General features: G+C 36.6%; 1 protein-coding gene across 1 annotated transcript in view; it reads right to left on the reverse strand.

Annotated features, from left to right (window-relative positions):
* Window positions 1–25,313, reverse strand: part of TTN (titin) — a 311,267-nt gene that overhangs the window by 115,266 nt on the left and 170,688 nt on the right. Inside the window, exons 164-185 of the mRNA XM_075117654.1 lie at window positions 24,802–24,882; window positions 23,524–23,625; window positions 23,223–23,306; window positions 22,148–22,231; window positions 21,325–21,405; window positions 21,034–21,132; window positions 19,158–19,277; window positions 18,191–18,274; window positions 17,869–17,979; window positions 17,523–17,606; window positions 15,579–15,656; window positions 15,240–15,320; window positions 14,420–14,506; window positions 13,998–14,081; window positions 13,628–13,711; window positions 6,882–6,977; window positions 5,822–5,899; window positions 3,286–3,366; window positions 1,507–1,611; window positions 835–915; window positions 363–416; window positions 8–88 (exon numbers count right to left, since the gene is read on the reverse strand). Coding sequence (XP_074973755.1) covers window positions 8–88; window positions 363–416; window positions 835–915; window positions 1,507–1,611; window positions 3,286–3,366; window positions 5,822–5,899; window positions 6,882–6,977; window positions 13,628–13,711; window positions 13,998–14,081; window positions 14,420–14,506; window positions 15,240–15,320; window positions 15,579–15,656; window positions 17,523–17,606; window positions 17,869–17,979; window positions 18,191–18,274; window positions 19,158–19,277; window positions 21,034–21,132; window positions 21,325–21,405; window positions 22,148–22,231; window positions 23,223–23,306; window positions 23,524–23,625; window positions 24,802–24,882 — 1,920 coding nt within the window. The remainder of the gene's footprint in view (window positions 1–7; window positions 89–362; window positions 417–834; window positions 916–1,506; window positions 1,612–3,285; window positions 3,367–5,821; window positions 5,900–6,881; window positions 6,978–13,627; window positions 13,712–13,997; window positions 14,082–14,419; window positions 14,507–15,239; window positions 15,321–15,578; window positions 15,657–17,522; window positions 17,607–17,868; window positions 17,980–18,190; window positions 18,275–19,157; window positions 19,278–21,033; window positions 21,133–21,324; window positions 21,406–22,147; window positions 22,232–23,222; window positions 23,307–23,523; window positions 23,626–24,801; window positions 24,883–25,313) is intronic.

Genomic DNA, 25,313 nt, shown 5'->3' on the forward strand with positions numbered 1-25,313 from the left:
TTAATACCTGCTTTCTTTCCAACCACTGGAGTTGTCACTGGAGCAGCAACAGGGGCTGGTTCGGCTGGTGGTTTGGGAGATTTTAGAGCTGTAGAAAGAATTAAAATGTATTAATTAATTGATTTTTTGTATATGTTTATTAAAACTTATTATGCAGCACTTTCTCAAGTGCCCTATAAAGCATACATTTACTAGATCCTCACTCACAACAAATATTCAGAAAATATCCTTCACTCCTGGTAGCATGAAAAGTTAGCTGAGATATTTGCTTAACACGCTTTTAACCGGAACCAACTCAATGGTAAAAGGCAAGATGTACAGGGAAATGTGTGTACAGTTATTCATGTTGAGAGGTCTCTTACCTACTGCGGGTTTTGGTTCAGGAAGTGGGATAGCTGCTGGCTTAGGTTCTGGCACTTTAAACACACAATAACCAATAGGTTAGTATAAATATTTTATAACCTTATTTAAAAATAGAGAAAAATCATAAAGGAGAAGTGCAAAATGTTAGTGAAACTTTAAAACACAGACAATTAATAGAAGACCGGCTTTTTAATTTTATTTTTTTAACTTGCAAAATACACTGATGAAAGACAGCAGGGGCAAACACATATACAGCAAGATGCAGAGATCTCAATGGAAGAGAGTTGAATTCTTTAAGCACTGAAGAACTAAAGAGGAAATAAGACCCAGAAGAATGCAAAGAGGCTAAAAAAGGACACTTTTTATGGCTGAATGATATTAATGAATTAGTTTAGCCTACATAAAACGGTGTTTACTGATGGATGCAGTTTAGTTGCAGGAATAAGGAAAAGAGAACCACACATTTGGTACCTTTCTCTGGTTCAGGCTCAGGTTTCTCCTCTTTTTTTGTGACAGGTGGTATCTCAATTTTCTTCTTGGGAACTTCTGGCTCTTTAAAAATATTATTTTTATTTTGGAATATATGTTTAAATTCCTTGACTACCCAGATACATTAACTGAAGTAATTTTAATATAACTAGAGTGGTTTAATATGACATTAGAAATTTAGTCAAGTTCTGTATATGTGATTAAGATTTTCAGTTGACCTTAGGTTTAAGGTATATATATATTGTTAGCAATCACACTTAGATAAAACTAGAAACAGAAAACAGACAGTAGGACATGCAGTTACAAGACCATAACTGAAAGGATAAGTGGATCAACCATGGTTTATGCTTTGTTACTTTTTAGTTTACATTATAAAACATTTTAAAAGTTCTCTTTTACATAAAATGAAGACTCAGAAAGAGAAATAGCCACCAAGGTTCACAATTCCAATCTGGACCTAGATTTTCCCAAAATTTGGGTATATTTTTAGTAGAAACTTAAACTCAGCATATTACAGGCGTGGAGGACATTTACACAATTCTGATCTTGAATCCAGGTTTAGATACTAAGCCGAATAAATTGCTAATCAGAAGTAGGATTTCGGTTTGGGTCTCTCCATAATCAGAAGCAAATGAATGTGATCTTGACTTGTACCTTCAGGTTTCTTTTTCTTTTCTACTGGTTTAGGTTCTGGTTTAGTTTCTACTTTAGGTTCTTTCTCTGGTTTCGGTTTTTCCTCTTCAGGTGTTTTTCTAGGAACTTTGAAAGAGAAATAATTTCAGTTTTTAAAGCCCTATCTGGATGAAGATGATGGTAATTAAGATAAAGATTTAATAATTATCTGAACAGAGAATATATATATGAAACACCCAGCATATTGTACAGGAATATAGCTTTTATGTCATTATTATGGTTATTATCATAAAGGCAATTTTACATTGTCACTTGGAGCAAAAAAAATGCTTTAATTTAAAGTGGTCCATCTGCTGGAAAATGTATATTTTAACATTCAGACTTAGAATAAAATTAGTTATTTAGATCATTTGAATTAAAAAGCCACTGAATTTACACAGAACTATAATCCAAGAATATTTTAGAACTCAATATAATAATGAAGACTTGTAAGATCTTCAGTTTGAATAAATCTATACATCAAGTAAAACATCTGTTAATAATGAAATTACATATCAAGATAATTTTAGTCTTTCCCATAACAATGACATATTGGATCACAAATGTTTTATCAGTAACAGATAATTTATTTTTGGAGACATAAGAGAGAAGCTTTTAGGAATCCTTCATGACATTTCTGGTATTCTGAATATATAATAGATTCACCAACTGAAAGCCACACTACCAGTTAATTTTCAACATTTTTTGGTGAAGTACCTAAACTACCCTGTAAATGCTTACTGTACTTGATAATTTGAATTACGGTATTAATGCCAACATTTCTTGTGAGCACAAAAATGATGTATTATGAGTTATTTTTAAATGATGAATTAGAGTGGATAATTATGCACTAACACCTGAAATTACAAACGAATTTCCGGGCCAAAATGGTAGATTCTGGACCAAACTCCAATTTACTTCAAAAAGAGCAGGTTTGAGCTATTTTGTTGTTACCTTTTGCAAGGTAAATTGTATATCTTATAGATCATTTTTAGTCTACTCGTTTTTAGTCTACCATAAGTAAAAATATCTCTTATAATCATTACCTAAAGAGCTAGAGACTTTTAAAAAAGAATTATACATCTGAAATTCCACTTTGATTTCAGTTAATATAAAACAGCAGGAAAGATAATTCAGTGGAGCTATTGGTTCCCCTCTGTATAGCATGCTAAAAAGCAAATGAGTGCATTGGGAAAGCCCCAGTCTTTGCATGAAAGGAGTGGCCAGTGCTGCCTGCCCTTCTGAGACCATGGAATGACCCCAATATGAACTCTGCATGGTCAGATATTCACAGGACTGGAAAAGAGTGCCAGACTGGAATAGGAAATAATTGATCAGGCCAGCTTCCCTCCAACACAGTGGATATCCAAGCAGAAGTCCCATTGGGGAAGGCCAATCAGTCATTGGTTGCTAGGTAGCCACCCACAACATGGCTCCTGAATTAGTGCTACTGTCAAGATGGAGGGAATGGGGTCCAGAGAACAGCATGAAGAGGAAGAGTCTCCCAGGGGATGTCCTGATATTCTCAGTGTTTTGCTCTGCTTTCCCTGTAGATCCTTTGGATCTACTGGATTTTCAACCTATTCCTCCTGCATGCACCCACAAACTCCTTCACCAGGAAATGAGCCTCAGGCAGCATTTAGCTCATGTAATTTCTCATATAAGTTTCTCTGGGAGGGCATAATGCAGTCCTAGCGCAGTGTTCCTTTGGAATACTTAGGGAATGGATTTGTGTGCTTATATCATGACCAATTACTGTACCTTTTTTAAGAACAACTTCTTCCTTTGGTGGAGGGGTAACTTCAGGAAGTATTCTGCGGCCTTTCTTTTCAACTCCGGGCACTTAAAAGAACATCATTTCAAAATAAGTTCATAGCAGTAATAGCAGCCATCCAAATACACAAACCAAATGCTGCTTTACAATAGAACATTCAAAACAGAAGATAAAACAACTGAAATGGATGCAGATTGTTTTACTTAATCTTTTTTCCTGGAATATCTGTATATGCTTGTTTTATGGATCCAAGACTAGTAAGAGATTTTCACAAAAATAACAAAATAAATGTACGAGTCTGAGAAACCCACAAAAGCTAAGAAATTCAAAGTTAAGGGTTAAAGGTAAAATTCTTCTCTCTGTCAACACCATGGATCTCATCCCTGATATTCTACACTCCCTACAGTTGCAGGTCCTCCTTACCTATCTACCTGGACTGTCTGTCTATGGTATTTTTATAAGATGCCTGCCACCTTAATTTCTAAGCTCTGAATAAATTTAGGAGGAAGAAAAAGAGCCCAATTTTTTTTTCTCTCACGTTCTCTTGCAGAGATTTCACTTTTGGCACTGTACCTTTTAATTTCTGTTTCACTAACTTCTTCATTTTTGTGTAGTCCCCCTTTCTGAAATTAAATGCTATGGTGTTGGGCAGCTGTATGGTTTTCCCTGCCACAAGGAGTCAAATTTAATTATATTATGGTCACTATTACCAAGTGGTCCAGCTATATTCAGATCTTGGACCAGATCCTGTGCTCCACTTAGGACTAAGTCAAGAATTGCCTCTTCTCTTGTGGATTACAGGACTAGCTGCTCCAAGAAGCAGTCATTTAAGGTGTCAAGAAACTTTATCTCTGCATCCTGCACTGAGGTGACATGTACCCAGCCAATATAGGGATGTTGAAATCCCCCATTATTATTGAATTTTTTATTTTTATAGCCTCTTTAATCTCCTTAAGCATTTCACAGTCATCATCATCATCATCCTGGTCAGTAATATATCACTATTTTTATTACCAGAGCATGGAATCACTATCCATAGAGATTCTATGGTACAGTTCGGTTCATTTAAGATTTTACTTCATTTGATTCTAACTTTATTTCCCATATAGTGCCACTCCCCCACCAGCATGACATGTTCAGTCCTTCTGATATATTTGTACCCTGGTATTACTGTGTTCCATTGATTATCTTCATTTCACCAAGTTTGTGTGATGCCTATTATCTCAATATTCTCATTTAATATGAGGCACTCTAGTTCATCCATCTTATTACTTAGACTTCTAGCATTTATATATAAGCACTTTAAAAACGTGTCACTTTTTAGCTGTCTGCCATTACATGACGTAATTTAATGGGACTCTTTTTCATTTGACTGTTTCTCATCAGATCCTACCCGCATTTTATCATCTTCCACCCTCTCCTCCTTACTAGGACATCTTCATTAAAAGATCCTCCCCTAAGGGATGTCTGTGTCTGAAACACGTTCCTCTGCACCTGTTGGCTTTCCCCCAGCCCTTAGTTTAAAAACTGTTCTACGACCTTTTTAATTTTAAGTGCCAGCAATCTGGTTCCATTTTGGCTTAGGTGGAACCCATCCTTCCTGTATAGGCTCCCCCTTTCCCAAAAGTTTCCCCAGTTCCTAATAAATCTAAACCCTTCCTCCCTACCATTGTCTCATCCACGCATTGAGAACCTGCAGTTCTGCCTGTCTAACTGGCCCTGCGTGTGGAACTGGAAGCATTTCAGAGAATGCTACCATGGAGATCCTAGACTTCAATCTCTTACATAGTAGCCTAAATTTGGCCTCCAGAACCTCTCTCTTACCCTTCCCTATGTCGTTGTACCATGACCACCGGCTTCCAGTGGTGAAACACTGGAATGCGTTACCTAGGGAGGTGGTAGAATCTCCTTCCTTAGAGGTTTTTAAGGTCAGGCTTGACAAAGCCCTGGCTGGGATGATTTAACTGGGAATTGGTCCTGCTTTGAGCAGGGGGTTGGACTAGATGACCTTCTGGGGTCCCTTCCAACCCTGATATTCTATGATTCTATGATTCCTCCCCAGCACTACACATAAGTCTATCTAGAAGTCTCAAGAGATCTGCAACCTTCACACCAGGCAGGCAAGTCATTGTACGGTTCTCCTGGTCATCGCAAACACAGCTATCTATGTTTCTTATTTATTTCAACTGCAGTAGAGCTTTATACCCCAAATAGAGTAGTGTGGATCCCCATAATTAATCCCACTTTAATATCCTTCCCTAACACAGCTATCTAGCACATCCACCAGCTCCTGAATTTCACAGTGGGAAAGGAAGGTGCAATTAAATCTAGCAAAACGAAAGACATTGAACACAGAACAACAAAGACAGATGACATCTGGACAACATCTTCCAAACATTTAAAAGAGAAGTTCTTAGGAGCGTACTACAGAAGATGAATTTCAAGAACTACAATCTAGTGCCCACCAGAGACAGGAATGAGAAAATATGATTCCCCTCCCTCTCCGACCCGTATACTAGATACCTTTAGCAGGGGTGAGCTCCACTTTCTCTGGAGCCTCAACAGGTTTTTCAGGCACAACTTTCTTCCTTGGTGTGGGAGCTTTAAAGAAGACGACAGTTTGATTTTTACTACCTACATCCTTAGAATGAAACTAATTTAAAATGAGAAAAAGAAAAAATCCTTGTGCTAAAACCCACCAAACACCCCACCACCAAATAACTGATTAACACTAGCAACATAACAAAAGAAAACAATGGACACAAACTACAGAGTTCTTTCTAAGCAGCTGTTCCAAAGGTGTAATGGGATCTTTAATGACCACATTTGTATAACAGCTCCAGCAACATACTACCCTCGAGAACCATGGTGGGGATAAGAACATAAGAACAGCTATACTGGGTCAGACCAAAGGTCCGTCTAGCCTAGTATCCTGTCTTCTCACAGCAGCCAATGCCAGGTGCCCCAGAGGGAATGAACAGGACAGGTAATCACCAAGTGTCGCCCATTCCCAGCTTCTGGCAAACAGAGGCTAGGGACACCATCCCTGCCCATCCTGGCAAATAGCCATGGATGGACCTATTCTCCATGAATTTATCTAATTCTTTTTTGAATCCTGTTAGTGTCTTGGCCTTCACAACATCCTATGGCAGAGTTCCAGAGGTTGACTGTGTGTTCTGTGAAAAAATACTTCCTTTTGTTTGTTTTAAACCTGCTGCCTACTAATTTCCTTTGGTGACCCCTTTTTTTCAGTGTGAAATAATGTACAAATATGTTATCATATTGTGCTAAGATCTTTTTCAAAGATTAGAACAATTTAAAATAAAGCAACTTTTTCATAAATTTCTTCATATTAACTGAAAACCACACAAACTGACTGGACAGATATTTCTGAAAGCTAATAACAGATAAACAATTAGTAAGGAACATCATTAGACTGAAAACAACAGAAACAAGCCCTGAGTTAGGCTAAAAGTAATATATTAAAAAGCCCACTTTTCAAGAGGAGCAAATTATAATTAAAATGCGTTATATTGAAGCATTCAGTAAAACTGTTAATACTGATTTCAGTAGCTTCTTATACCTTTCAGTTGAACTTTTTCCATCTTAAATTCCTCTTTTGGTGGAATAGGTACCCGTGGCTTTGGTTTTTCAGGAATCTTCTTTTCAGGTTCTGGCTCTTGAAATAATATTGTGGCAGATTTAGAATACATCTACTATCATAAAGTCATATGAAGAACATATAATGTACCAAAACCTCCATTCTGCTTCCATGGCAAAACTCTCATTGATTTAAATGGAAGCATAAAAAGCCCTAAATAAATGTTTGTTGCTTGCACATAACGTGAATGTCCAGTATGAATTATAAAAGCACACTACTAACACGGGAACAAAAATACATGAGGAAAACTGAATAACGGGAAGACTATTATAATTAAATTACAATGAATTGAGAATTTAGAACATATTCACACATACAACAACACAAGGAGAAAAACTGGGACTTAATACAAATACAACATGGTTGTGGAGAACTATGAAGCAAGATGTGCACAATTTTGAAACGAAGGTGTGCATTTGACTATGGCTACTGTATATACCTTTGGCTGGTAAAACCTCTTCTACTACAGAGAGCTCTTCTTCTGCTGGAGAGAGCTCTTCTTCTGCTGGAGAGAGCTCTTCTTCTGCTGGAGAGAGCTCTTCTATTTCTGAAATAGAAGCAGGTTCTGTTTCTTCAGGTTCAATCTTCATGGTGACTTCAGGGACTTTAGAGAATATTGACAACTAGTATAAGACTACCGTTTAAGACTCGGTCATATGAAGAATTATACAAATATCACAAAGATACATACGGCAGGAAAACTACTTCAACATACGCATTCACAGAGATACAGACACACGCACTTCAAACTAAGTACATGTACAATATTTGTTCCATGGTTAATTTGGCTGTTTATACATTTCTTTTTAAATTACTGGTGCAGTCATGTCTTAGTGAATGATCTGTGTGGGAGGGAAGATTTTGATCTCTAAATAATCTGGGATTAGTTATGGCTCTCAGAAGAATTTTGGTGCACATTTCTGCTTCTGAGTAGCAGCCGTGTTAGTCTGTATCCACAAAAAGAAAAGGAGTACTTGTGGCACCTTAGAGACTAACAAATTTTAAATTTGTTAGTCTCTAAGGTGCCACAAGTACTCCTTTTCTTATTTCTGCCTCTGTATAATGACAGTTTTATGTAACATTACATTGGCAGGTGATTTGTTGTTGTCGTCACTGGAAAAAAATGAAGAATTCTGAACTAGATAGGACACAAGAGCAAGAAATAACTTCATGTTTGCAAGACAAAGAAATAACAAAAATGAGAATTGGAATGCTGCCAGCATACAATGTTGTTAATGATAGTTTTTATGAATGGACAGATTGCATCTTTATTGGGGGGACCTTCTTTTTTAGCCATCATTAAGAATGCTTTTTCTTCAACAACAACTTCCTTAGGTACATTTGCCACTTGAAAAATATTTAGTAATTTTTATTATGACTGATATTTCACTGTGACAAATGCAACTATCACAGCTGATACAGAAAATGCACAGAACATGTTTACTTCAAATTGCACAGAGTACAATTTACAAATCTCATAACATATTTTGTTCTATCCTTTTTCTGTTAAATGCACTGCTCAAGAGAACAAGACAGATTCCTCTTCATGATGATGTCGATTATTACCATGTACCTGTAGATGGTGCAGGTTCTGGCATTTTAAGTACAGCAACAGATATTTTCTCTTCTGGGGCAGATTCCTTTGGCACATCAGGCACTTTAAAGGTATTAGTATCTTTTACTTGCATGAATATTAAGGATATGAACAAAACATTAAAAAGAACAATGAAACATAGGACACTGGGATATCAAACATTCAGATATTATAGTCTCTCTCTCTCTCTGTAACTAACACACACACATGTATAATTTACATGACAAAGATTCTTCTTTATGAAGATGTCAGTGATGACAGTACCTTTAGCAGGTGCAGGTTCTGTTTTTTTAGGCACAGCAACAGGTACTTTCTCTTCTGGGACAGCTTTCTTGGGCACCTCAGGCACTTTAAAGATATTAGTTCTGTTTACTTTTATGATTGTTAAAGATGTGTATGAAACATTAAGGAGAAATATTACACAAAAGTCATGGATATCAAAATGCATTTACGATGTAACATTCAAACACTGATTAGCTACTTACACAACAAACTTTCATACACACTACAGTTCACATGAAGATGACACTTTACATACCTCAGACAGCTGATAACAGACAGGAAAAAGTATGTTAAAATGCTGTTTGAGAAGAAGATGAAGAAGAAGAAGAAAAGGTTCTATTACTGATCTGTACCTTTTGCTGGCGGAGGTGCTGGTTTCTTTGGCACAGCAGTAGGTTTTGGTTTTTTAGGCACAGGTACTTTCTCTTCTGGGACAGCTTTCTTGGGCACCTCAGGCACTTTAAAGATATTGGGTCTGTTTACTTACATGACTATCAAGAATATGTACAAAACATGAAAGAGAATGATGAAACAGAGGACACTGAGACATTAATGATGGCCTCAATGTTCAGATACTATAGAGCCTCTCTCTCACACACACACACACATTCTGTATCAATTACACAATGAGTACAAAGTCCATAACTGAAAAAAGGACAGGACACAATATATTAAAGAATGTTCAAAAAAAGAGGACAAAGATTCTTCCTCATGATGACGTCGACGATGACATGTACCTTTAGCTGGCAGAGGTGCTGGTTTCTTCCGCACACCGATAGGTTCTGTTTTTTTAGGCACAGGCACTTTTTCTTCTGGGACAGTTTCCCTGGGCGTCTCAGGCACTTTAAAGACAATATTTCTGTTTACTTTTATAATTGTTAAAGATGTGTACAAAACAGTAAGAAGAACAAATAAACAAAAGTCACGAATATCAAAATGTATTTAAGAAGCAACATTCAAATACTGATTAGTCACTTAACATAACACACACGTACACACAGTACAGTTCACATGATGAATACACTTTACATATCTCAGATAGCTGATCACAGAAAGGAAAAAAGGTGTTAAAATACTGTTCAAGAAGAAAAAAGTAGTAATACTGATCTATCTGTACTTTTAGCTGGTGGAGGTTCTGTTTTATTAGGCGCAGTAATCGGTTCTCTCTCTTCTGGGGCAGCTCTTTCCAGTATCTCAGGTATTTTAAAGATATTAGTTTGCTTTGTATTAGAGTATTCAACATATGTACAAAACATTAAGAACAATGAAACATAGAAGATGAGATATCAAAAACATTAGAGATTCAATATTCAAACTTTGATTAGTCACTCACACTCTGACACTCAGCACGATCTACTCAATGAGTACAATTTCCAAATCTCAGATAGGAGAAAATGTCAGTGTTAAAATTAATATGTTAACATAATGCTCAAGAAAATAAGACTAAGATTTTCTTCATGATGACATTGAGGATGACATGTACCTTTAGCTGGGGAAGGTTCTGGTTTTTTAGGCACAGCAATAGGCATTTTCTCTTCTGGGACAGTTTTCTTGGACACCTCAGGCACTTTAAAGATATGAGGATCTTTTACTTTTATGAATGTTAAAGTTGTGTATTTTGCAGAGAAGACAAACAATGAAACATAAAATATGGACATATCCAATACATTAATGAGGTCATGTTCAAACAAGGAGTCTCTTTCTCTTTCTCTCTCTCTCTGTCTCACACACACGGTACAACAAGGGTATCAAAGGCATTTTGTGAAAAAGCTGAACTGCATTTTTAATTATGATACCTCTGTCTGGGTATGAATTAAGGTACATCTACCCAGTCTATGCACAGCAGTACTCAGATTGGAAGGGACTGCTCAAATATCAATCGTGAAATCTGACCTTTATGCTGTAAATAAACTTTAGTTATCAGCATTCACTGCGCACTAATCTGTCTACACATTCCACATGGGAGTGGGGGAATAGAGGACATTCTACACTCCCTTATTTCTGCCCTTTCTTTCTATTCCTTCTATATCTATCTCTGTCTCATTCTTTTCTTGTCTTTGGATGTCTCCTCTTTTCTTCCCACTGCATTTCCTTCCCTGTATAAACTTCCAGTTTCATTGCTATCCGTTAGACTTCACTATCACCCTTTCCTCATTACATCCATTAAAATGAAAATTGCTACATTAATGTGTCATCATTATGCTTTAGAATTAATGCCGAGAGACTTCAACTGTGTATGTGTGTGTGCAGAGGGAGCAGGAGAGGAGAAGGAGTTAATACCTCTCAGATACATTGCTTCAGGCTATCAGCAGACTCACAAAGAGAGCACAGCAGAAGTTAAGGGCATGTCTACATTTCCCTGCAGTTTGGACTAGGGGGAGTGGGTCGCAGTGCAGACCAAAGTGCTGCACTGTAACTCCCCTGTGTGGACACTGCAGACGTGGACTTAAAAGTCTTGAGTTCACATAGTGCAAACTCAGGACCTTTAAGTTTGCGCCTGCAGCTTCAATACCGGGGAGTTACAGCTCAGAACTTTGGTACATACTTCTACTCTTATCCCCTAGTCTGAACTGTGGGGCAGTGTAGACACACCCTTAAACTGAGTTCAAATTTGGCAAGTTTTTCTCATAACAATATTTTCACTTTTTAAAAACACAAAATCTTAGATTCTGGGCAATCTGAATACGTGAAGCAGACCAGAAAAATATTTCCTGTGACCAGATACAGTAAATGAAGCACGTATTTGACACCCCAGCCGTACAATTCAAACAAGTAGAATTTTCAAATCTCCGGTGGCAGAAAATGGACAGGAAAAAGTATGTGAAAAGTAATGATGGTCAAGAAAATGAGACAAAGATTTTTGATGACCTGTACCTTTCGCTGGCGGAAGTTCTGTTTTTAGAGGGACTTCCTCTTCTGGGACAGTTGTCTCAGGCATCTCAGGTACTTTAAAGATATTAGTTTGTTTCATTTTACAGTTATCAAAATGTGTGCAAAACATTAAGAAGAATGAAACACAGAAGACAGAGATATTAAAAACATTGATGATGCAATATTCAGGCTTTGATTACTCATTCACACTCTTATACTAAGCACTGTTTGTTCAGTGAGTACACTTTACAGATCTCAGATAGGAAAAAGTGGACTAGACAAAAATGTTAAGATAAAGCTAAAGAAAATAAGACAAAGATTCTTCTTTAAGATGATATCCATGATAACATGTACCTCTAGCTGGTGGAGGTTCTGGTATTTTTGGTACAGCAACAGGTACTTTCTCTTCTGGGACAGCTTTCTTGGGCACCTCAGGCACTTTAAAGATATTAGTAACTTTTACTTTTATGAACGTCAAAGTTGTTTATAAAACAATAAGATGAATAATGAAACAAAACAAGGATGTATTCAAGACATTAACAAGTTCATATTCAAACCACATTTAGTCTCTCTCTCTCTTTCTCTCTCTCTCGCATACACACACACGCACACAGAGCATAGCAAGGGTATCAAACACATTGTGTGAGGAAGCTAAATTCCATTTTTATGTCTGATCCCTATGTCAAGGTACAAATGTAAGAATCTATGCCTCTCTCTACACAATGGGTAACTCCCAAATGGAGGATGAACACAGATCAGTCATGGAATCTGACCTTTATGTCGTAACTAAATTCTTAATTATAATTATTCAGAGTTTTTTCAGTACTCTGTAATTACATTCAGCATCACATGGGGGAAAATAAACTCCCCTTTAGGATTATCACTATTTCTACCCTTTGTTTCTATTCTGTTCATGTCCCTCTACCATTGTTTTGGTGAGACTCCTCTTTTCTTCCACCTGTAATTCCTTTCCTGCATTGCCTTCCCTACTCATTGGGCTTCCCTCTCACCCCATTCCTCATTTCATCTGCTACAATGACCCCTGATTAAATAATTAATTATTTTATTAAATAGCTACCATTGGGTTTTGGTCTTAATGCTCAAGTCAATGGAGGATAGGGAGGACAGAGTTGTTTACATCTCTCTGATCTATTACTTTAGACTGCCAGCAGACTCAGAAAGACAGCACTGCATTAGTTTACATTGGGTTCACATTTAGAAAGTTTTCTGCACAATCATAAGTTTTTTTAAAAATATCAGGCCTTGAGTGTTTTGAATATGTAAACAATCATGACAAAAAATATCAAATGGCTAGATATATTCAGTGGACCGGATGTTTGACACCCCTGGATTACATCTCACACACTGAGTAGAATCAACAAATCTCAGATATTAGAAAATGGACTGGACAGTCAGCTAAAAATTAGGTTTACGAGGACAAGACTAATGCTCTTCCTTATGACGATATCGCTGAGCACTTGTACCTTTAGCTGGTGGAGGTTCTGTTTTTTTAGGTACAGCAACTGGTACTTTCTCTTCTGGGACCCCTTTCCTGGGCACCTCAGGCACTTTAAAGATATTAGTGTCTATTATTTGTATGAATTTCAAAGATATGTTTGAAATTTTAAGAACATTAAGGAAACATAAAACTCAGGGACATCAAAAACATCGATGATGTCAGATCTAAGCATCAATTTCTCTTTCATTTCCTCCATGAAATTTCCCCTGTGCATTGGTCTTCTTCTGGAGCTCTGTGCGTGGCTGAATTTCATCCTCTTTCTATTCCCACCCCCAACACATACCACAGCTTACACAACAAGAACAATTTACATATCTCATAGCAGAAAGAGAACTGTATGTTCAAACAGTACTCCAGAAAATAAGAAAGATTATTTATGATTTCATCAGTGATGACATGTACCTTTAGCTGGTGGAGGTTCCGGTTTCTCAGGCTCTTCAACTGGTACTTTGTCTTCAATAACAACTTTCTTTGGCACCTCAGGCACTTTAAAATATTAATATTAATACCTTTCACTATGAGAAATTTCACAAATACGTTCAAAGTATTAAGAACAGAAAAACATAAAACACAGAGAGCTCAACAATGTTAAAGAACCTACCATATTCCACAATCAGTTTGTCTCACTTACATGTAATAAGTAGGTTTTACAAATCTCAGCCAACAGCAAGAGACCAGAGAAAGGTCTTTGCTGTTGTCTTTAAATAATGTTCAGAAGAAAAAGACTATGATTTCCTGCTATTGTTTTTTTTTCTTCCCATAATGACAGTACCTTTAGCTGGTGGAGGTTCTGGTTTTTTAGGCACTGCAACTGGTATTTTCTCCTCTGGAACCACTTTCTTTGGTACCTCAGGCACTTTAAAAATATTAATTTATTTTTCTGTTAAGAATGTCAAGTATACATACAAAGAGTTAAGAACAGAAAAGCTGCAATAAAAACACGAAACAGCATCAATGATGCCTGGCTTAAAAGTCTGATCTTACAGTACACATAGTACATGTTACACTACTTTACTCCACTGTTGAATGAGAATGATTTAAGTATAAAGAGGAGATGAGAATTCCCCCAAAACAAAAGGTAGAAAATTGCAGATTACAGTGGGGAAAAAGATGGCTCAAAATTAATATTTAAAAAGTTACAACAGAAGGAACAAGATAAATTCTTTCCATGATTTTATCATTGACAATGTGTACCTTTAGCTGGTGGAGCTTCTGGTTTTTTAGGCACAGCAACTGGTACTTTTTTCTCTTCGGGGACAGCTTTCTTGGGCACCTCAGGCACTTTAAAGAAAGAATATTTGTTTTGGTTATTATAAGGAATTTTACAGATACATATAAAATGTTAAAACTAAGAAGAAAACACAAATTATGGAGATCATCAACGAAGCCATCAGTTTGACACACATTTATTGGCATTATCCTCCCTTCCACTAATATAAGCATTTTTCACTGTTATACCCTGTACTCTTCAGTACTTGCTGGATTTTCTTCTCTTTCTTGGTTAAATTATTCTGTCATTTTAGATTGCCATTTGGCTATGGCTGACATTGTCCATTCCACATATCTGCCCTTTCCCCCTAACATTTCTTATCTCCACAACTTCTTTCCATCCACACATTGTGGGCCTCATCCTACCCCGACTGAAGCCACTTGGGCCTCGGTCATTCAGCATGTGCCTTGAGATTCTTTAAATCCTCTTTTGATCTGACCCTCTACTTGACATCAGAATTTCAGAGACAGTCGTCAGAGTCTTCCTGGAAACTTCTAATGTTTCTAATGCCTCAAGTTCCACCCTCTTGCCTATTTTGTTCAGCAAATATCCTTAACAACCATTAACACTGATGAGAGGTTTTTTTAAACAACAAAGAGATTAGAGCCCTCAAATGAATAGGTTTCTCACAATAAAAAATAAATAAGGCATGGTGATGCTTACTTAACATATAACATTTGCAAGAACATGGCAAAGGTCATTTTCTTCCCCACCCCCTGTTGTTTTAGCTGTGATGAGATGTACCTTTGGCTGGCGGAGCTTCTGGTTTTTTAGGCACAGCAATGGGTACTTTCTCTTTTGGGACTTCCTTGGGCATCTCAGGCACTTTAAAGAAACAGCATTACTTTCTGTTACATTTCAAAATTTCCAGGGTATGCAAATTATTAAGAACAAAAAGAGCAATCATAAAAGCATATCAGGAACATTAGCAGTGTCAAAGAGTGATTTGTTATACACATATGCAGCGTGTTACTTCTATTTAAGAAATCTTTAAATGAGAAAGAAAAAAAAAACCCAGCAACCATTAATTTCCAAGAGAAGAAGATATTTTTTCTTTATAACATCCCCACTGTTAATATGTACCTTTAGCTGGTGGAGGTTCTGGCTTTTTAGCAACTGGTATTTTCTCTTCTGGGACAGCTTTCTTGGGCACCTCAGGCACTTTAAAGATATTAGTGTCTTTTACTTTTACGAATTCCAAAGATACATATAAAATATTGTGAACAGAAAAGTAACAAAAAACAAGTGGACATGAAAGAACATTAAAGATGCTAAATATAAATACCAGTTGTTAACACAAACATTCTGTACAAATTACAAAGAGATGTTTTCATCACAAAATTTTCATTGGCCCATCATTCTTACTCGCCAAGGCCTGGTTGCCAGAGCTATTCACAGGAACTTCAGTTGTTCTTAGTTAGCCAGTTCGTGGCACACCATCCAAATTGGCAACTCCAGAGACTCTCAATTGACTGGAGGAATCATAGCAACTGGCCCAAGGGTCTTCTGTTGCTCCCATGCAAATCAATAACCAAATATTCACTAATATCAATGTGAGCATTATCAAATGGGAACTTTGCAATATTATGATCTGCTGGTTGTGGATGGATTTGATGGACCTTGTGAAGGTATTTACAATGACTGTTGTTGGGGTACCATTAAAAACAACTAAATAGCAAATCCGTAAAATTGAGGCACCCCTTGAAATACAACACAGGAAAATTTGTAATGAAGTTTTTGAGTTATGAGTCACAAACAAAACCGGACTCTAGATGAAAAAGGCCTTTGAAAATACATGTTTAAAAAAAGATAAGAAATGCTGACATTAAAGAATCATTGTGTTTTCCATAACTCCCCCGACTTAATAGATTAAGTTCAGGGGACGATAACATACATGTTCTGACATGATACTGAAAAATAAAAATGAAGAATTGTTAAATGGTAAGATTAAAAGATTTATTTGCTATATTAGAATGATTTGTAATTAAGGATAGTGAATGAGTATAGATAAGATGACAAACACTTAGCACAACACCTTGCTTGTCATAAATGGGGTTTTGCCAATTACTATTTTACATAGAATTTCTGATTTGTTTAAAATGATATTATTGCTGGCACAATAAATAATATGTTTTGTTGGAAGATATAAATCAGAGGTACACAAACATGTAATGATAAATAAAAACATCCTTCTTCTGGTAAGGCTAGGAACAGGGTGACACAGAACCACATGACCTAGAAATTACAAAACCAGCAGAAAAAATGCAGAAGTTGGGTAATTGAAGCTTGGGCATGCGTAACCTATGATTTACATAAAAAAATAAAGGGTTTATGTGGTAAAAGCCAATTGGATAAAGGTTAAATAATCTGGAATGTGGAAATGTATAAAAAAAACTCAAGAGAACAAGCCTGAAATTGGAGAAACACTGGACCAGAAACTGAAAAACAGGAATGAATGACGAGACCAGGAGATCAGCGGAGGTGACAACCATGATGGAAGGGGAAGAACTTCCTAGTGCTCCGGAATGTGGTAACTTGGGCCACTACTAATTCTGTCTTGTCTGTTATTGTCTGGCATAAACATATGTTCAGACACTATAAGTGACAATAATTCTATCTAAAATTGTACAAATAAAGGAAAAAAATTGATTAAGCCTAAACTGACTTGTGACTCAGTTTCCCTATTTAAGCCCCAGTAGCTGTGATATTCATTTGGTGGGAGTATTTGCACTGTAAGGATTGCCTGTGTGTGGGCTTAGCTTATTTTTTATTGTTTATGGTATTTAATACAATTTCATCCCTTTCTTTTTCAGCCAGTTGTCTGACATCCTTTTTTATGTCTTGGGAATGGGAGTTATGCTTGCATATCTAGGGGACAAGAAACTGGCAAATGAAAAGACTTTAATGACTATATGATGAGAAAAAAAAGAAAGAACAGGACAGGACAAACTTCAGGAAAAAATAATGATTACAGGAGAAAAAGAAAAGGTTATTTTTCTTCATGATTTCATTTATGATGCTTTATACCTTTAGCTAGTGGAGCTTCTGGCTTTTTTGGTACAGCAACAGGTACTTTCTCTTCTGGGACAGCTTTCTTGGGCACCTCAGGCACTTTAAAGATATTCATTTATTTTAATTTAGGAATTTAGAAATTCCAAAGACATATGCAAACAATTAAGAATAGTAAAGAAACATAAGAAAGGGACATACATAACATGAATGATGCCAAATCCTGACGACAGTTTGACACACAGAATTTACAAATTACCAAATGATTACAATTTATGAATAAAGTCCTAGACAAAGAAGATTTTTTTTTCTCAGCAAAACAAGACTCTTTATAAAAACTGCAATTTTATCAGTTAACATATACCTTTGGCTGGTGGAGGTTCTGGTTTTTTAGGCACAGCAAGGGGTTCTGGTTTTTTAGGCACAGCAATTTGCACTTTTTCTTCTGGGACATCTTTCTTAGACACCTCAGGCACTTTAAAGATATTAGGTGGTTTTAAGAATTTATAACATATAAGGAACAGAGATGCAACATAAAACAAAGAGACAAACTGGTAAAACAAGCAAGGAGCAATTAGAACCAACACAATGACTGAACATATTGAACATGAATTAAACCATGTGCATTAATAATTGTATTTTTCTGGAATTCATTCCTTTGTAAATTCCTTGAAGAGGTGATGTACCTTTGGCTGGTGGAGATTCCTCTTTTCTAGGAATAGCAGCAGAAACTTTTTCTTCTGGGGGAATTTCCTCATAAACCTCAGGTACTTTAAAGATATTAGTTTTCTTTTAGAAGTTTCATAATTACTTACAACATCTTAGAACAAAAAGACAACATGACAAACAACAAATGTAAGGCCCTATCTTGCAGTGGGATTCACAAAGCTGCTCTCTACTGCTTTGCAGAAGTAGGCCAATTGCCAGTAGGTTACCCCATGAAACAAAGTCTACTGTCTGGCTATACCAAAAGAAGGACAGGAGACACCTGATATGGATTAAATCAGGCTTTACTATACTGTACTATACTTTACTATATAGATTTCTGGGACTACCTGGCAGATAAAGGGAACAGTGCAGGTAAATCCATGTTTATTCCAAATAACTACCTGGGGCTTATTTTCCATCCAGGTCCCCCAGCCAACCCATGCCTTGCACCTTACCATCCACCCTCCCTTGTAGGAGGGTTAAGGTGGCCTATAAGAAAGAGGGCTTGGCTCCCTGCCATACCAATCATAGGAGTCCCCAACTCCCCTCCCCCTTTCTGATCCTTTATCCAGCACCTCCTTTTAAGTCCTTTACCAGGCCATTTATTTGGTTACTGGATGCCTTCCCTATGGAGTACCTGCACTGGACATCTGCCCCACACTTACAAAATAAGTGGTGACATATAGCCTACCACTTTTTCTCCTCACCAGAAAAGGTCCTCATTGACACCCGCTGTGGAAAAGGCAAAAAAACCTCCCTCCACCACAGCCAACATGGTGGTGAGGGAAAAAACCCTTCCCCCTCCCCCCAAAAAGGAGCTACTAGTGCAATGGCCACAGCAGGGTTTATATCAGACAGAACATTAATTACACATTAAAAGAGGTTAGAAAACAATAAATGAAGAGATTTTTCTGTCCTTGAAATTCCAGTCAAAGGTTCATGTACCTTTAAAAGGTGGAGCTTCTTCTCTGGGTGCAGCAATATGTACTTTCTTTTTGGGGACAGCTTTCTTTGGCATCTCAGGCACTTTAAAGATATTAGTTTGTTTAGGAATTTTAAAAATATCTATATAGAGAATTAAGAAACAAAATACACAGCTTTTATAAAATAACAAAAAGTTAATAGAACAAAAACCTAAATGAATGATATTAAACTATGAAGAATAGTGACTCAAATTTTCTGGAATTCACTGCTTTATAATTCCAATGAAGAGTTGATGTACCCTCAGCTGGCAGAGCTTCTCCTTTCCTTGGGACAACTCTAGGTACTTTTTCTTGGGGGACAGTTCTTTCAGGAACCTCAGGCACTTAAAGATATTAGTTTTCCTTTAGACAATTCAAAATTCTTACAAAATCCTTAGACAAAAGCCAAACACAAACTACAAACTATGAACAAAAACAATACTAACAAAACACAATATTATCCAAGGTTCCTAGCATTCTGTAATACTGGAATTTTATTGTTGCAGAATCATAGAACCATAGGACAGGAGGGGACCTCGAGAGGTCATCTAGTCCAGTCCTCTGCACTCATGGCAGGACTAAATATTATCTAGACCATCCCTGAGAGGTGTTTGTCTAACCTGCTCTTAAAAAACTCCAGTGATAGATTCCACAACCTCCCTAGGCGATTTATTCCAGTGCTTAATCACCCTGACAGTTAGGAAGTTTTTCCTAATGTCCAACCTAAACTGCCCTTGCTGCAATGTAAGCCAATTGCTTCTTGTCCTGTCCTCTGACATTAAGGGGAACAATTTTTCTCCCTCCTCCTTGTCACAATCTTTTATGTACTTGAAAACTGTTATCATGTCTCCTCTCAGTCTTCTCTTCTCCAGACTAAACAAACCCAGTTTTTTCAATCTTTCCTCATAGGTCATGTTTTCTAGACCTTTAATCATTTTTGTTGCTCTTCTCTGGACTTTCTCCAATTTATCCACATCCTTCCTGAAATGTGGTGCCCAGAATTGGACACAATACTCCAACTGAGGTCTAATCAGTGTGGAGTAGAGCAGAAGAATTACTTCTTGTGTTTTGCTTACAACACTCCTGCTAATACATACCAGAATGATGTTCACTTTTTTTTTTACAGCCGTGTTACATTGTTGACTCATATTTAGCTTGTCATGCTCTATAACCCCCAGATCCCTTTCCGCAGTCCTCCTTCCTAGGCATTCATTTCCCATTTTGTATGTGTGCAACTGATTGTTCCTTCCTAAGTGGAGTACTTTGCATTTGTCCTTATTGAATTTCATCCTTTTTTTTTCCAGACCATCTCTCCAGTTTGTCCACATCATTTTGAATTATAGTTCTATCCTCCAAAGCACTTGGAACCCCTTACAGCTTGGTATCGTCCTCAAACTTTATAAGTGTACTTACTCTCTCTGCCATTATTCAAGTCATTGATGAAGGTATTGAATAGAGTCGGACCCAGCACAGATCCTAGGATACCACTCAATATGCCCTTCCAGCTTGACTGTGAATACTGATAACTACTCTCTAGGAACAGTTTTCCAACCAGTTATGCACCCACTTTCAAATATGTTACGATTACAGAATTTGTTTTTTTAGGTCTGACCCTGTATTACTCATTCATACAAAGCATAAGGGTTTGCGGCAAAAATCAATTATACCAGAGAATGAACTTGTTGCAGTAGCTTGTACCTCAGAATTGTATCACTATAGAGTCTACCTCTAAGCCAGTGCAGTAAACTGGGGCCTGGGATATCTCACACTGAACATTAAATCAACTTTAAAAGAGGCTAAAACAGAATATGGTGAAGATATCTTTTCTTTCATTAAAATTTCAGTCTGAGCTCATGTACCTGTAATTGGTGGAGCTTCTTCTTTAGGTATGGCAGCAGGTATTTTCTTTTGCTGAACAGCTTTCTTTGGCACTGCAGGCACTTTAAAGATATTAGTTTCTTTTAAGAATTTATAAAATACAAAATGTAAAGAACAGAAGGGCAATGGAAGACACAGACGGACAAGACAATCAAGGAGAAGTTAGAACGAACACATGAATTATTTGCATGAAACCTGATACGTATCATGAGGATGAGTAACAAATGTACTGGAGCTCTTTGCTTTATGAATTGCTTGAAGATGTGATATACCTTTAGTTGGTGGAACTTCCTGTTTTGTAGGAGCAACAGGAACTTTTTCTTCAGGGAGAATGTCTTCATAAACTTCAGGCTCTTTAAAGATATTAGTTCATTTTAGACGTTTCAAAAATATTTGCAAAACAAAGATTAGAAAGACAATTTATAATGCAAACGTACAGACTTGTAAAGCAACATAATTCTCTGAACACATGCATAAATTAAGGAGACATCGTCAATTTAAATGGCACACTTCTATCTGAATTTTTTTTTACCTACTGTTGCTGCAATACCAATTAAGATTACTAAAAAAAGAGTGTGTGAGTGTGTGTTTGTGTGTGTGTGTGTGTGTATATAAGGTTATAGGGTATATATATATTCCTCTGCTTTTCCAGTTATTTTAGTTTTTATATTGGACAGCACTCTTGTATAGTCAATTTCACAGTTTCTCCTGTGTATTCAGTTATGCCCAATAAAGCACAGAGCACTACTCAAGACAGCATTTAAGCTGCACCTACTCAAGTCCCATCAAAGTTAAAAATTGCATAAATGCTTTCCTGAATCAGAACCTGAGCCTATTTCTTTGTGGGTCTTTCCCAGAAAGTAACATGGCAGAGAAGAAGATTTTAAAAATAGAAAAATATGATTGGAAACAAAACGGCATAGAGACTCAAGAGTGGTGATGGGGATGTATTGAAAATAATTGTAAATCATTTTTCTTTAAATTTAAATTTGACAATGTCCTTCTGATTATATTGAAAATAGACTGCACTATGAAGCTGATTGACTAATTCTCTGTATTTCATTGCTTTATAACTTTAGTGAAGAGTTGATGTACCTTCATATGGAGGAGCTTCCTCTTTTCTAGGAATAACAGTAGGTACTTTTTCTTCAGGGACAACTCTTTCAGGAACCTCAGGCACTTTAAAGATATTAGCTTTCTTTTAAAACTCTCAAAATTATTTGCAAATAATTTTGAAATAAAAACCCAACATAAACAAAGACAACAAAGAATAACTAATAAAAAAAGTACTGCCAAAGTCTCCAGTACGCTGCAGTTCTGTAGGAACTGATATTATTCAATTACAGAATTAATACCACAGATTTAAATGACTTGAAGATTTTTAAAATATTTGCTTTCATTTTGTGCGGTCCCATATGGAATAGATTCCATTCACTCTTTTCCATTTGCCCTCCTTTCTTCCCAAGATACAAGGGACTACCTTGAATTATTTCACCTTGATATCTGTGGCACAACCAGTTTTAAATAAATATTGAAATGCCTTCTTTACAAATATTGTGTATAAGTTATTCTCTAACATTTTCAACTTAAACAAAATTCACTTATATATTTCTAGAACTAAAAAGTTGGGGGCCTAATATACTTCTAGCACTAAAAAGTTGGGGACCCCTTCCCCCTTAATTTTAAGAGAGTAAAGTTCAGTTACTTTCCAGTTCACTTGCGTCATGTAAGTGAAGTGTTTTGACTCAGAATTTCTTACTCCTCATTACAGAATCTAAGGTGCTGCAGGATACTAGGGACCTTGGCTATATCACAAAGAACATGAATTGCACTTTAAAGGATGTTAGTTAGGAGTGAGATAAAGATGAAGTCTTTCCATAAAATTCCAGTCAAAGGTTCCTCTACCTTTCATTGGTGGAACTTGTATTTCAGGAGTAGGAGTGGGTAGTTTTTCTTCAGGGACAGCTCTCTTGGGTACAGCAGGCACTTTAAAGACATTTTTTAACTTTTAGAACTTTTAAAGTTACTTAGAGGAAGTCAGAAAAAAGAAGAACAAAACCCAGAAAGACACGCTTGTAAAACAAGCGAGAATTAAATGCTTCTTGCAGGACATTCATGCTAATGAAGATATGAGAGAACAATAGGTCTGTTAACTATAGTTTTCATGTACCTTTAGCTGGTGGAGGCTCCTTCCTTTTAGGAACAGCCACAGTTACTTTCTCTTCCTGTACAGCTCTCTTATGTACTTCAGGCACTTTAAAGATATAGCATTTTTTTAGGAATCTTACATATACAACTTCATAAATCATTACGAACAGAAAAGCTACGTGAGACACAGGATCATACTTAATTAGGACAAACAAAGAATCACTGAGACAAAGTATATTTCTGTCTTACGCAACAAACAATGGAAGATCAAAGACTTAAGTAAGAGTTCATTGTTCTCTAATGACAACAAAGAATAGATATACCTTTAACTGGGGGAGCCACTTCTTTTTTAGGAACAACGACAGGTACTTTTTCTTCTGGGACTGGTTTCTTACGCAGTGCAGGAACTTTAAAGACATTGCTTTCTTTTAGGAATTTTGAAATATTTATATTATTTAAGAATAAAGGTGACACAAGAAACCAAACATAAAACTTTAATTCAACAGAAAAATCATAGAAATTAAAAGAACATGAGCACAGAGCATCCTACATCACATTTATTAACTTGTGACCTGGCTGGCCATGCTTCTGCTTCCTGATTCTTGGTGTTCAATCTCCTTTCAATACACATGACCAACTCCTTATTGAATTAATTTCAAATTGGGATGGACTTTTAAATAGTCCTTTTAGATAGATTATGAAATATTGCATGAACTAAGAAGTTGTACCCTCCTATTTATATGCAAGCAAAACTCCCATTCAACTTTAGGAGGCAAATCCTACACTCTTAGTTTTGGCCTCAATTTGGCCCCATTAAAGTTAATTGAGAGACTCTCAGTGACTTCAATGAAAGCTGGATTCAAGCCCTAAATCCTTATCCAAAAATGCCTCTCACTGACTTCAATAGGATAATTTGTATGAATAAAGACTAGCAGATTTGGCACAGAGGGTGTTTTGTACAAATACGGCCCTATAGTGAGAACAATATAGAGCTCTGGTCTACAGCAGAAAGTATGCTACCCTGCCAATGGCAGTACTATCCATGACCTTCTACTGTATTAGTAAAGCATGATATAGGGAACAGAATAGAAGTGAAATCCTGTTCCCATTGACTTCAATGGGGCCAGGTTTCCCCCCTAGAATTATAGCTATAGTTGAGAAAGATCATCACTGTTTTTGAAGATATGGGTAGAAACTGTTCATTCATTTGACATGAAGACGGGAGGGGAAAAAAGAGGCTTATCAGATTGGAGGTTATTCATCGGCAAGAAATAGCTGAGTGGACCCTTGTTTCAATAAATTCCCTACCATTTTCAATAGGTTATGTTTATAAATCTCAATAAATAAATAAAAGTAATTCCATTCCTTATATGTCATACAAGGATCCAGAGGAAAATTGCCTTTTGAGAAAGGAGATGCAGGGCTTTGTGTTTTAAAAGAAATATTGTTGATTTGGTATCTTAATCCTAATTGTTACTCAATTGGCAAATAAAAACTCCAGTCTTAATGGTCAAATAATAGGAAGGACCTTCATTACTGGAAGCTGAGATTCTGGGGAGATAGAGGGCTTCAGTTTTAAATGTATCCAGTAGCTGATGTACCTTTAGCTGGCGGAGCTTCTTTTTTAGGAACAGCAACAGGTACTTTTTCTTCTGGCACAGCTCTCTTAGGCACTTCAGGCACTTTAAAGACATTTTATTAGGGAGTTTTTAAGTTACTTGCAAAGAAATAGGATCAATATAAGACATGAAGAGCAAAGATCACATATTTGTAGAACTTATCACACACACAAAGATAGACGAGAACAATTACTGTGCTCAAAGTTATGTAAGCAACTGAAAGCTGAGGAAGATCCTTTTTCAGCAGGATGGGGAATGATCATTGTCAAAGCACCATCTGCCTGGTATGGAGAATTTTAAATTATAATGATGGGAAGAAAGGTCCTAACTAAGTTTTAACTGCTCTGTTGTTGAAAATTATCATGGGGCAAAATGTTTCTTAAAAGGAAATAATGCTGCCACCCATAATTATACTGGATGTAGACCATAGTTGAATTGCATCAGAAGGCTGCCATTTATGCAATGTGAAAATTGCTCTAGTTACAGTGAAACAA

Source organism: Caretta caretta, chromosome 11, assembly GCF_965140235.1.
Source record: "Caretta caretta isolate rCarCar2 chromosome 11, rCarCar1.hap1, whole genome shotgun sequence".
NCBI classification, from domain to species: Eukaryota; Metazoa; Chordata; order Testudines; family Cheloniidae; genus Caretta; species Caretta caretta.